General features: G+C 58.4%; 1 protein-coding gene across 17 annotated transcripts in view; it reads right to left on the bottom strand.

Moving 5' to 3' along the window:
* Positions 1-13,257, bottom strand: part of KIF1A (kinesin family member 1A) — a gene marked incomplete at both ends in the record, with an annotated part of 61,910 nt that extends 48,653 nt beyond the window's left edge. For all 17 annotated transcript variants that reach the window (XM_080689738.1, XM_080689751.1, XM_080689752.1 and 14 more), the window contains 10 exons: positions 294-369; positions 6,484-6,501; positions 7,140-7,205; positions 7,722-7,799; positions 8,826-8,937; positions 9,959-10,137; positions 10,448-10,513; positions 10,908-11,087; positions 11,869-11,945; positions 13,152-13,257. In XM_080689738.1, the coding sequence (XP_080545864.1) occupies positions 294-369; positions 6,484-6,501; positions 7,140-7,205; positions 7,722-7,799; positions 8,826-8,937; positions 9,959-10,137; positions 10,448-10,513; positions 10,908-11,087; positions 11,869-11,945; positions 13,152-13,257 (958 nt within the window). The remainder of the gene's footprint in view (positions 1-293; positions 370-6,483; positions 6,502-7,139; positions 7,206-7,721; positions 7,800-8,825; positions 8,938-9,958; positions 10,138-10,447; positions 10,514-10,907; positions 11,088-11,868; positions 11,946-13,151) is intronic.
* Positions 13,258-13,534: the final 277 nt, after the last annotated feature.

Genomic DNA, 13,534 nt, shown 5'->3' with positions numbered 1-13,534 from the left:
TAAAAATAAAATAAAATAAAATAAAACCTCTGCCTTTATCTCTGACTGGCCTGTGTTGAAATTCTTTTTGCCATGGAAGCCAAGAACCCATAGAAGTTATCGTGCTGTTCAGGACAGGGCCACCTCTCAGCCTCGGCCCAGAAAGGACAAGAGGCTGTGTCTGGCCGGGCGGCCTCCCATGGTGACCCTCGTGTTCCTAATCCCCCTCCCACGCACTCCCATTCCATGCACACAGCTCACAGCCGAGGGGCAGAGAGAAGTCCGGGTCCAGGGGCCGCCGACCAAGTCCTTACCCAGGTTTTCCCGGAGGAGCCAGGTCAGCACAGAGTCCCGGTATGGGATGAAGTCCGTCTTCTTCTTTTTCTTGTTCTGTGGAGACACCGAAGGTCAGCCCTGAGCCCGCAGGAGGGGCAGGCGGAGGAGGCCGCACTGGGTGCTGAGGTCTAGACCAGCTGAGCAGAGGGGGCATCTCAGGCACGAACCCCACGGCGCCACCTACTGCACCCCGCCCTGGCCCGCAACATGCCCTGCTCCCAGGTCCTCAGCTTCCTTCCCTCTACTCCCCTGCTCTGTCTGGCCCTGGGCTAGACCCGAGCCCAGGAGTGCTGACATCACCGGCCAACACCTGAATGGACCTGAGCCTTTGCCCCCCCTCAACCCCGGCAGCACCTTCTGACCAAAGGGAAAGGCCCAGCAGACCTGAAGTGCTCGGCCTCCACCCACAGACGCCATCTCCTTCTTCCTTCACACTGGCCAGCCTTCAGGAGCCCGCCCACAGCCCTCCTGCAGCCTCTGCTCCCGCTGCCCCTGTGACTCGGTTTCTTTGTGCGTCCCGGGCAATGGCTGCTGGGACTTGCATCTCTCTGGCTTGATGTCAGGTTACTTTCCATTGACGACTTGTTTAATACTTAAGAAATATTTGCTAAGTAGCCACTGAGGCCCGCAGGCCTGGCCTCTGCCCCCTGAGGCCCGTCCTCAGGATCTGCACAGAGGTATTGCCCTGAGCGACCCATTTCTCTGGGTGCAAATGTATTTGTCATTATTCTTTAGGACAATCCCCAGGAGGAGCCCCAGGAGCTCACGAACTTGTAAATTTTGAATTTTTTTTTTTTTTTTTTTGTGAGTGAGTGAGGGGGGGGTAGACAGCAGGGAGAGAGACAGACAGACACTAGGACTTGAACCCAGAGGCATCCTGCCTCTGAATTACAGCCCAGACCTTTTTATCTTTTGTTTTGAAACAGGGCCTTGCTAGTTTGCTTAGAGTCCTGCAGTGATGCTGAGGCTGTCCTTGAAACTGCGATCCTGTGTCAGCCGCCTCCCAAGCACTGGGATTACTGGTGTGTGCCACCATGCCTGGCACGAAAGCTTTCAGACACACTGTCAAAGAGCGTTTCGGAAATGATGCCCGGCCTCTCCGTGAACGGGCTCAAGGGAGCCTCTCTCGACAGCTCTTCCCTGTTGAACACTTTCGGTTTTTCCTTTGAAAATCTGGCAGGACTGTTTCTAGCTTGACTTTTCGTTACTTCATCTTGAGGCTGAGTCCTCTGCCTCAAGCCCAGCCCCGCAGTCACTCAGGGAGCACCGGGGCCTCTAGGTTCCAGCTCTCTCTCACTCTGTCCGCCAGCAGTCTGTGCCCTGCCATGCCGGCGCCCCAGCACCCACTCTCCCTCTCCTCTGCCCTCCTGGCCCCGTGGCCCAAGCCTGGGCCGCGGCCACACTGGCTTTCCATTCTTTGACGGCCACAGCAGGCCAGCCACGCCCAATGAGCTTTTCATGCAACGGCCGAGCATGTTCCAGAATAAACCGACTCCCAAGCACTGCTGGGAAAACCCACAGCTTCCCAGGACACTGTGTATCTACCAGCTCTGGCCGGGGAGCAAGCACCTGGGCTCAGTCCTCTGCCCTGTCCAACACCACGTGCCCCGTGGCCCTGCTCCAGACTCCGCTCCTCAACCAGCGCCTCAGAACTCACTCAGCTCCCAGACACGGTCTACGGAGTCCCTCCACAGCCAGTCCCCGCGCGTCTGCATCCCTCCAGTGCAACTCAGCCCCCCACGCAGCTGGGCACACCGTTCCTGACGTAGCTCCCTGGCCCCCCACGCAGCTGGGCACACCGTTCCTGATGTAGTTCCCTGGCCCCTCACACAGGTGGGCACACCGTTCCTGACGTAGCTCCCTGGCCCCCCACACAGCTGGGCACACCGTCATTACGTCGTCCCCACACAGTTCCTCAAGATCCCACACGGGCCCTCGAGCTCACCGCACAGTTCTCAGGTTTTCACACTTCCTGCACAATCTCTCCATTTTCCTTAAACAGCCCTCACAGCTTACTCCACGTTCTCCAAGCTCCTTGCAACGGCTCCAAACAGCTCCTTAAACACTTCCTCACTTGCCGGGATTATTTCCTTTTCCTCGGCATCTGCGTGTGATTTCCACGCAGGAAATTGGCTAAGCTTCAGGGAAGCAGAGCCCCGAGGGGAAGTGTTGTCTCTGGCCAAAGTACTCCCCCACTCTTAATGATTCTTTTAACTTTCAACACGAATTGCTCCGGTGATGTAAGATCAGGACTTTGAGAGAAACTGAATCCGTGGAAAATACATTTTCTAGTAATTTGTCTAAGCCTCTAAACACCCTCGGCTTTGCTCAAATGGTAATAAAATCTAGTCAGAATTCAGATGCAGTGGAAGCATTCCAGTCACAGTAATTACAAACGCAGATTTCCCCTCTATCTCTGACCTTGATTCTAATCATTAACTTACAGTAAAAGCCTTAAGAGTCAGCTGAAGTCATTAACCCTAAAAACTTAAGGGAGGCAAGCGGTGCCTCTGTTTACCCCCTCTCCTTGTGATCCGGCCTAGATACAGAGAAGATAAACTTTGTGTGTGACATCAAAGCAGCCTAGTTGATGAGCAGCTAATACTGCCCAATACAATAGAGTCGAAGGCTAGGAAGATTCTTGACCTTTACACCCAGTATGTGTGCTGACCGAGACAGGGGGGGGGGTGCCACGGGTGCCACGTGGTTAAGAAATGAATATGTCAGAACAAAGGACAGATATAATAAATGTGTAAGTGTGAAAGAAAGGGAATATGGTGAGAATAAGAAAGAATTTTTGTATGAAGAAGAGCTTATCCTAAGATTGTCCCAAATGGGAAAGAGAGAATCAGGGTAATCAGAAAAGAAAAGGAAGTTGCAGTGGGTCTGTGATAGGAATATGGATTATTAAAAGAGGAATAGGCTTCTAATAAGCCTATCGTTTGAGAAAAAGTGCTCAGCAGCTAGAGAAGTATATCCGACAACTAAATCTAAAAACTTCATGTTACTTTTTGGTGTTTATCTGCTCAACTGTGTTGTGAGCTTGTTTAAGCTTTCAGACTTTGGATGGCAATGCGGACGAAACCTGGGAGACCTCCATCACATCCCCCTGGATCGCCATATCTCCCCATGCCAGCCATATGGACTAAGCCCTAGGAATGGAAAGTTCTGAAAAGTTAAAGGAGATTCCATGAGAGGCCGTCTTCTCCAAGCCCTGGGTGTGCCTGTGCCTTCTGGAATTTGCCCTTTGGAGCCGCCTGTCTGCAAGGGCAGGGGGCTCAAGGACAGGGGGCTGGATCTGGTCACAAGATCAGGAGCTAATCTTTTTACTTTGTTTACATGTCCTTCACTATTGTTTTGTGGTGATTGCACTTCTCTTCTTCTTCTTCTTCTTTTTTTTTTTACTATTAATCTCACTGGTGAAGGATATAAATTTTCTGGGTTCTTGTAATAAAGTGTCAATCACACAAGAGGCTTTTGTCCATGTCAGATTCTTTCCTGGAGAGGAATCTCACATTAAGTGCCATGAACAGGAACTTAAAGGAATTTATTTCATAAAAGGGAAAAAATCGCTGCAGATAAGTGGCTGCAGAACTGCACCCAAATCCTTTGCACATCTTTCTGAGAAACTCGATCTTGAGCGGTCTCAGTGGCCATATTCAGTGCTGGATTTATTATTCCCGACCGAGCCAGTCGGCCACACTCACGCTTTGTCACAACCTATCACAGTTCTCCACAAAGTTCCTTACACAATCCCATTCACAGTTCTTTACACAATTCCTTGCACATGGCCACCCAGAGCCTCACACAGATTTCTAAAGACGTCTTCACATAGCTCTACACATGGCTCTTCACAATTCTCCACACAAATCCCTAGTAGTCTATTACACAATTCTTCCAGCTTTTCCCCCAAAAAGTTTCTTACAGTTCCTTAAAGAGTTCCTCACACAATCCCTCACACAATTCTCCTCAGTTTCTCAAAGTTCCCACACAAATTCCTAACAGCATTCCTAACAGCCCCAGTCCTTCTCTCTCTCTCTCTCTCTCTCTCTCTCTCTCTCTCTCTCTCTCTCTCTCTCTCTCTCTCTCTCTCTCACTCTCACTCTCACTCTCACTCTCTTTCACACATACACACACTTTTCAATTCCTCACACATTTCCACACACACTTCTGACAGAGTTCCACAGTTTTTCCAATTTCTCTCCTAGCTTCTCACAATTCTCCACACAACTCCTCAACCCCAGACACATCAGTTACACAGTTCTGTAGCATTTCCCCAACAGTCACACTGTTCATTCTCCCCACAAGCTCCTCACACAATCGCCCTCTTAGTTCCCCGCAGCTCCTCGCGGGCCTCACGGCTCCTCACGCAGTTACTCCTGTGGCCCACACAATCCAGTTCCCCACAACTTCCATACCAAGTCTCAAATCCCCTGACACAGCCTTCGTGCAGGTGCGCATGGTTCACCAGTCCCTCAGTTCTCACAACCGCCCACACGGCTCCCCACAGTCCTCACAATTCTCACACAGTTCCTTGTACCATTCACACACCACGTACGTCCGCAGACTCCACACTCAGCTCCAGACGATACCTCACCGCACTCCACACATGGCTCCCCACACCATCTCCTCCCCAGCTCCTCACGCTCGCCACAGCCCAGGCTCCTACGCCATTCCACACAGCTCCTCGCCCAGCCCACGCAGGGCTATGAGTCCTCACACAGCACACACACTTCCCCAGGGCACAGAATTCTTCACAGTCCTTCACAGCTCCTCCTGTGTTTCCTCCTGTGTTTCCCCAAAAGTTCCTCAAACGATTCCTTACCAGTGCCACACAGCTCCTCCATGGCTTCCCATGCAGCTCCCCGCCATGTTTCCATACGGATCTCACCTCAGACACTTCCTCACGACTCCTTAGTTATCATGTGGTATCCCACAGTTGCTCACATTCCCCACATATCATCACACACCTCCTCACACAGAGCTCTCACACACTTCCTTCCTCATACACTTCCTTCCTCACACACAGCTCATACACTTCCTCCCTCACACACTTCCTCACTTTCTTCCTCACACACTTCCTCACACACTTCCTTCCTCACACACTTCCTCATACAGAGCTCTCACACACTTCCTTCCTCACACACTTCTTCCCTCACACACTTCCTCCCTCACACACTTTCTTCCTCACATACTTCCTCCCTCACACACTTCCTTCCTCACACACTTCCTCACATACTTCCTCCCTCACACAGAGCTCTCACACACTTCCTCCCTCACACACTTCCTTCTTCACACACTTCCTCCCTCACACACTTCCTTCCTCACACACTTCCTCCTCACACACTTCTTCACACAGAGCTCACACACACTTCTTTCCTCACACACTTTCTCCCTCACACACTTCCTCCTCACACACTTCCTTCCTCACACACTTCCTCACATACTTCCTCCTTCACACACTTCTTCACAGAGCTCACACACACTTCCTTCCTCTCACACTTCCTTCTTCACACACTTCCTCCCTCACACACTTCCTCCCTCACACACTTCCTACTCACACACTTCTTCACACAGAGCTCACACACACTTCCTTCCTCACACACTTCCTCACACACTTCCTCCCTCACACACTTCCCGTGCAGTGCCTCCCACAGTTCCTCATGCGATTCCCTCACCTTCCCACACACTTCCTCTCACACGTCCCCCCAGCCACACGTGCTCTGCCCGCCTGGGGCTCCACCGGCTCTCGGTCTCTGGGGAAGGCCACCTCCCCTCCGCGCAGAGCAAACGCTGTGTCACCTGTGGGTCACTCTCAGCTTTTCCTTTATGAAATCCATCCCAGCTTGTAGCTATATCTATTAGTCTATGGCTATATTTAATATTTGCATGTATTATTTCTATAATTATAATTCCGTTTATATAATTCTGTCTTTATTTTCCTGCTTCTACGTTTGCTCTCCACTCCCCCCACGGCACTGTGGGCCAGAAAGTCTGCGTCTTCATCCCAGGGCCCACCTGGAAGCTCAGGCCCAGCTCCAGTCGGCCTGGTGTGTTCGTTAAGGAAAAAGTGAAGGGTGGCCGTCACTGCTGGGCCCTGCAGGGGCAGCTGGGGCTGAGCCCCGGCTCCCAACCCCTTCCCCTTGGGATTCAAGAGAAGTGGCTTACCTTGTTGGGTCCAGAGTCCTGAAAACAGAAAGGGCAGACAGAGTGTGAGGATCTGCAGCGAGCCTGGGGCCCCAGGGCATGAGGGCAGGGCAGGCCGGCCCCACAGAGGCCCGAACTCATGCCAGGTGCCTGGCGCCCCCTGCCCAGCACGCTGGCCCCTGAGCCGGTCATGACATGACCTCTCAGGCTGCTGTCACCCAGATATTGCCCCCACTCTGAACAACTTCAGAGCAGGCTAGGGTCTCTGGAGAGCCGTCCTTCCCTGGCCTGCAGCCTGGGTGATGGGCTTGTCCTGCAGGGCCCCGCAAGCCCAGCCCTCAGAGCCATGGACTCCTCCTGGGAGGATGGCCTGGACAGGCCAGTGGAGGTCAGAGCTGACTGCTGCCCTCCCAGCATGCTCACCACAGCCTATGATGGCACTCAGAGGTCCCTGGAAGGCGGCGCCTCCCCACTTACAGGGGAAACTGAGGTGCCAGGTCCTAACAGGCGCCACACTCTACAGCCCACCATGACAGCCCCTGTCTCTGGGCTCCACTGAGCCCCACACTGCACCAAATAGGTCCTGGGGGCAGCCTGGCCGTCCCCAACTTCTGCCGGGAGCAGCAGAGGTGGCCCCTCGCAGCCCACCCCGGCCCCAGTTCCCGGCGCCAGCTCACCATTTCTGCCAGGGCAGAGATGACCTTCCCCAGCGTGGTCAAGGACTTGTTGATGTTGGCTCCCTCCTGTGAGTGGAAAAGCGGGTCAGGACATCTGGGGCCTCCCGCTCCAGAGCTGTCCCGAGGCCTGGCCCATGCGGCGTGGGCTGAGGGGCCAGCCCTGACCACCAGCCTCTGGGGCCATCGGGGGAGCGGGATGCTGGGGCAGTTCTCCCAGAGTTCTCCTGGGCTCCCCATGCATCCGTCCACCCCTCACCCGCCCTCACCTCTCAGCTCCCAGAGCCCCTTCCCAGCCCTCAGGTCATGGCAGAGGTCACAGGGAGCCGCTCCTTCCTGACACCAAGCCATTCCACAGGAGGGTCCACTTAGGACGCTGGGCGGCCAGCCTGCAGCCCCATCACTGCCTGTCCCTCAGGGCCATGCAGAGGGTCCACTTCCTGGCCAGTACTGGCACAGCAGGGATGGCCTTCCTGCTACCAGAGACCGCAGGCGAGGGCCTGCACCCCCCGCCCAGGTCTGCTCTGGGGGCCGACCCTGCACCCGCCGGCCAAGCGGCTGCCCCTCGGGTGGCCCTAGCCCTACCTTGAGCCGCGTGCCTTTGGCGCCCGTGGAGTCTGCCCGCTCGCTCCCGGCCAGGTCCACCAGGCTGATTTTGCTCACCTGAAGTGGCGGAGAGTCAAACGCGGGCGCTGCCGCCACTGAGGAACCACGCCTTCCCCTCCCTCCATACCTCCCTCCCTGGCTTCCTTCTGTGCCTCTGATCACAGCTCTCAGGAGGGTCTGTCCAGTGGGGCACCAAGCCACCGCCCCCAGAGGCTGCAGACCCCCCTGTGACACGGCCCCCACGCGCCGGGCCTCTCCACGCAGGCGCCCAAGAGGTGATCTGTCACTGTGCCCACTAACAGAGGGCCCAAGTCACCACGGTGGGATTTAAACCCCTCCAGAGAAGGCCTGGCTACTCCTGGCTTCCTTCTGGGGCTCCGGCCAGGATCCCACAGACCCCACAGGGAGGTGGCCCCGTGCATCATGGGAAGGCTCAGCCCCTCTGAAGCCACAGCTCTGAGGACAGGCCAGGGTCACCAGCGGCACCCTCTCAGCAGCCTGGCCAGTGAGGGTGGCTGGCCCGGCCAGCTTTGCCCCTGCTAACCCCAACTCCCTCAGCCTTCCTGGACCTCCTAGGACCTCCAGGGATCAGTCATGAGAATAATGCAGGGCCGAGGAGACGCCCAGCACCCCCAGGGACTGCCGTGGACTTCCTGGCCCCTCGTCTGTGACCCTGGGTGTCGATGGGGGCCCTGTGCTGAGCCGAGGCGGGACTGTGGGGTGCAGGCAGGGCAGAGTCAGCCCAGAAGAGGCTCAACACCTGCTCGCTGCCCTTCACGAACAGGATGCCTAGAATAAAGGGCCTGGGCCAGAGACGGGGCTGTGGGAGGGCACGGGGCACGGCACGGGCAGCGCCATGCCTTCTGCCCCTGAAGCCTGGCCCAGGAAGAGCCTGCCGGCCCCGGGCCCACACCACTCATGGGGCGGCCGCCTGCTGTGGCACCTGTCCTTGGCATGTGGGAGCTGCTCTGGGGGCAGCTCGGCCCGCGCTTCCCAGGGGGCCTGAGGCAAGGACACCGCTTGCCTCACGGGCCCGCGTCCAGTGTGGCGGCCCTGCCCAGCCGCCACAGCCGCCACACTCACCTTCTCTGTGGTGATGTCTGTCTCCGCGTCGTGGCGCTTCTGAGTGAAGATGATGTTGAAGACGGCGTGGGAACGGCTGCTGGTCTCGTTCATGTTTGTGGCCGCCACGGTCCTGGGAGCAGGAGGCCACACAAGGTCAGCCCTCGCTCCAGGTCAGGACCGAGGGTGCTGGGCAAGCTTGCTGGCCGGGCCCCCGGGCTCCAGGGCTGCTCTGCCCAGCCCAGCACGGCACACACCCGCCGCCTACTGAGGGGTCCTCATCCTTCAGCTGCTGCCCAGAACACCATAGCACCGCAACTAAGGGGGTGCCCCACCCTGAGGGGCCCAGGCATCACCCAGAGGGGCAGGCGTCCACCTTGGCCCTAATGGAGGGGTGGCTGTCAGAAGAGAAAGGGGGATCCACTGCCCACACCACTGCAGCCCACGCCACTGCAGCCCACGCCAGGGAGCCCAAGGAGCCAGCCTCTCCTCAGAAAGTGGCATGGCCAGAAGTGTGGCCCTCCAGCCCCAGGCTGTCAAGAGGGCTCAGGGGCCAACACTGCCCCAACCCCAGGGACCTCAAAGACTCTCCTCAGATATAATCACCGCACATCACAGAGGGTCACAGTGACCTTAGTGTGCAGAGGCCACAGTCAGGAATAGTGTCCTGGGTGGTCTAGGACGTCCCCACCACCTCAGGGGCTGAGGTGGACTCAGCTCTGGCCTCCCCCTCCCTAGAGTCTTTGAGCATAGAGAGGGACCACGGTTGCCATGGCAACAGAGCATCCTGGGCAGGAGGCCCAGGACTACAGGGAGGTGGACTGCCTGTGGCTGCTGTGCTGGGTGCCAACTTGCCCCAGTGCCAGGTCCAGTCTCTGAGCCCCGGGGCCTGGCAGAGCAGCTGCCCTTGGGGACCAGGACTGGCCCCACAGAGGCAGCTTTCACTATCTGTGCCATCATCCCGCAGTGCGCCTCAGCTGGAGGGCACAGGGCTATGCTGCCCACCCTGTGCAGGTGACAGTGCCCCCTGGATGAGCTCGCATGTGCCCTCAGTGGCCCTAGGCACACAAGGAGGTTGAGCCTGGCAGACCCAACAGGAGACCAGAGACGGGGCACCCCAGAGACAGGATGGTGGAAGGCAGGTCGCCACACACCTGGCCTTGTTCCCAGAGTCCATGAGGTCCTGGATGTCATTGTAGGAGGTGACGGCCAGCTTGGACAGGTCCTCCACATAGGGCCCCAGCAGCGGGTGCTCCCTCACACGCAGGTTGCCCTTGTTCTTGGGGTTCAGGAGGTCCCGGACCCGTTCACAGTAAATCTCCATGTAGCTGACCTGCAGGGGAGGACCCATCAGGAACCCAAGGTGCAGGGCAGCAGAAGTGCTTGCTGGCCCACAGCTGCCTGCCAACCCTTGGGGCTCTCCTGGGACTCGGTCCCCAGCACACACCCCTGTGATCACACCAGGGCCACTGGGCCCCCACACTGCGAGTCCCCAAGTCCCACACCGCAGCTGGCAGGCTCGTCGTGGACACGTGAAAGGGTGCAGCCAGTGGCAGGGACTCTTAAATCAGAAACCCTTGCCTTGCCGACCTCACCTGAGTCGCCGAGCCCACCCCCAAGCTGGTGACAGGCAAGGAGCCTACCTCCACGGAGTAGGACATGTTGTCATTGGTGGTGTCGTTGATTCGAGAGAAGAGGTCTTCACAGAGCTGCAAGGACAGAGGGACAGTCAGCTGGTGAGGGTTAGGGGCTGCCCTGGGCCCACGCCCCTCTCACCCCTCACAACACACATTCCAGAGAAGGCCCGAGGCCAGTGCCTGGTGTCCCCTTGGACCCCAGGCGCCCCTGGCTAGTGGCCCACCCTTCCTGTGGACACCTGCTTGCCACTCAGTCCTCATCTACACGAAGACTTGGGCCGCCACCCCTAAGATGACCCAGCCGAGGACTGGCCAGCTCAGGCCCAGAGGCTGCTGGGGAGGTTGGGAGCACAGCAGCATCTGAGGGGCCACCTGTGACTCAGTATCTGGCCACCCTTGTCCTGGGCAGCTGTCCCCGGCCAGAGCCCGCAGCCATGCTGGGCGCTGTCTCCAGCCCGCCACGTGCCTGTGGGATGATGCCCTGCTGGTCCTTCTCCTGCTTCCCCATCATGGTGTAGGACTTGCCGGCCCCCGTCTGCCCGTAGGCAAAGATGCACACGTTGTAGCCCTCGAAGGCATGCTGCAGCATCTCCTCCCCGATGTCTCGGTACACCTGCTTCTGCGAGGCGTAGTTGATGTCCTCGGGCTGGGGGACGAGAAGGCGTGTCTGCAGGGCCCAAGTGGGCCCAGGGCTTGGGCGCACAGGGGCAGCCCAGAGGGGAGGCACGTCCCCGCCCTCGTCCTGCCTTGGGGGCAGCTTCCCGGGGACAAAGAGCAGTCGCAGGAGGAGATAGCAGCGCGGCGCCGCAGGGGTCCGGGCAGAGGGCAGAGTGTGTGCAAGGCCCCAGAGCTGCCACTGAGCTGGGGTGAACGTGGGCTGCAGGCAGCTGGGCCGCAGCGCTGAGAGCCACAGGGTGCGTGAGGCAGAGGGACAGCATGGTCAGGTGCGGGTCACCTTGACTGGAGGACAGGCTGGACGGGGAGGCACTGAAGAGCCCTGGGGGCCAGGCGCTTGGGATGTGTAGGTGAGAGCTGGCCGGAGGACTGGATGCCTCTGGAGGGAGGTGGGAAGAAGGGCCAGGGGCGGGGCTGTGGTGTGGAATGGGTGTATGTGTGGCCAGCGTCCGTGAGCTCCCCGGCTCTACCATGCAGGGTGCAGGCGCCAGGAGGATGTGTGGGTTCAGCTGCGGCCTTTCTGCATGTGGAGTGAATGGAGGTGGAGACACGGGCTGGCAGGTGAATACACCATAGGGCCGAGAAGCCCATCGGTCCCTGTGCGTCTCTGCTCAGGCAAGCCTCCAGGGGAGCAATTGGGGTCCTCGCCCCACTTAGAGAGGCGCGTGCTCCGAGGGGTGGCGTCTCCGGAGGGAGAGCCCACGTGAGCAGGGCTGAGCCAGCACCACCCCAGCTACCCAGCCTCCGCTCACCGAGGTGTGGGACCAGTAGGAGTAGTCGAAGCTGAAGCTCTTGGGCGTCTCCTTGGGCTGTTTGGGGTTGACGATGGCTGCAGGCAGGGACAGAGGAGGGTGGTCAGCTCTGCAGGGAGCGGCAGAGTCCGCACCCACCGAGGGACAGAGGAGGGTGGTCAGCTCTGCGCAGGGAGTGGCAGAGTCCACATCCCCCGAGGGAGGGAGCAGGTTTTGGAGGTAGGCTGGGTCCCCAAACGAGCCATGGCAGACGAGCTGTCTTGCCCTCTCTGTGGTGGACACTGCTGCCCACAGATGCCCGAGGGCACAGCCAGGCCAGGCCCACCGTGTACCATGGAGGAGTCCTGTGCCGAGCTGCTGCTGAACCGCAGACCCGCGGGGGACTGTGTCCCTGTTCTATGCTAACCCCAATGGGATGAACCTTGGGGACCTTTGGGGGTGAGTAGGGTTCAAGGAGGTCATGAGGGTGGGGGTCTCATGGTGGGATTAGTGGGCTCCTAAGAGGAAGAGCCCAGGGGTCATTCATCTCTCTCTGCCTCTGTCTGTCTGTCTGTCTTGTCTGTCCCTCTCTCTCCCATAGCTCATCTCGAGTCCCTCAGTGGCATTTTGTTATACCCCACTCCAGGCAACCAACATAGGCACCATTTCCTCCATGCAGGGGGGCAAGTCCCAGGCACACCCCACCCTGGGCCCAGGTCCCCACCTGCAGAGCAGAGGCAGGGATGAGGGGTCCAGCCTAGGGCTTCGTTAGTGTGGCTAGAAGGACTCAGAAATGACCTGGAGTACCCAGCACCATCTGTTTGCACAGGTGGGGAGACTGAGGGTCAAGGGGCGCTGAGCCAAGGTCACACTTGAGTGTGACCAGGGGCACGGAGGAGTCCCTCCAGACACTTCTCCTGGGCTTGCCTGGCTTCACCTCGGGGCCCATGCTGGGTGGCTCTCCAGCGTGGCAGAGGGGACCGCCACCTGCAAAGAGCCCTGGTTTCTCCCTGGTCCTCTGTGCAGAGGGTGTGAGTGGAAGAGAGGTGAAAACCTTCTAGAAGCATCAAGCTGCTCTTAGGCACAGTGGAGACACAGCCGTGAGGTGGGAAGCCGGCTCTGCAGCAGGGCTGGCTAGGACTGCAGGTGCCGGTGCATAACGGGGAGCTTCACCAGGGGGTCACCAGGCGGAGATCGCTGACGCGGGACCTTAACCCAGGCCCCATGACACCCGGACCCTCCCCCGATCTGTGGCAGTGTCTGTGCGCCGGCTCCTGGACGCTGGCGCGGTGGGAGGTACTCACTCGTGGTGCTTCCTGACATCTGGATGATGCACTTGGAATCCCGGCTCATTTCCCGGGAATTGAAGGGGCGGACACGCACCGCCACCTTCACCGAGGCACCCGCCATGTCTGCAGCCTCTGTCAGTCACCTAGCAGTGGCAGGAACCCCGGCAACTAGGAGACACCTGGGGAAAGGGGGACGTGAATCAGAAGCAATATCCAGAGAGGCAGAGCAAGTGCCCCCCACCGAGTGCCACGCACACGCGACCCGCCCACCAAGAGGAGCACTTGGAGAGGAGGCCTTCAGGGAGAAAAGGCCCCAGAGGGGTGTGGAACTCGGCCTGCCAGAGCCTGGAAACCAGAAGCCTGCATAGGAAGCCGGAAACACCTCTGTGTCGGCTACG

The sequence above is a fragment of the Muscardinus avellanarius genome, assembly GCF_963383645.1.
Source record: "Muscardinus avellanarius genome assembly, chromosome: 2".
NCBI lineage: Eukaryota > Metazoa > Chordata > Mammalia > Rodentia > Gliridae > Muscardinus > Muscardinus avellanarius.
Note: the sequence above shows the minus strand (reverse complement) of the source record. Positions and strands in the feature narration are given on the sequence as shown.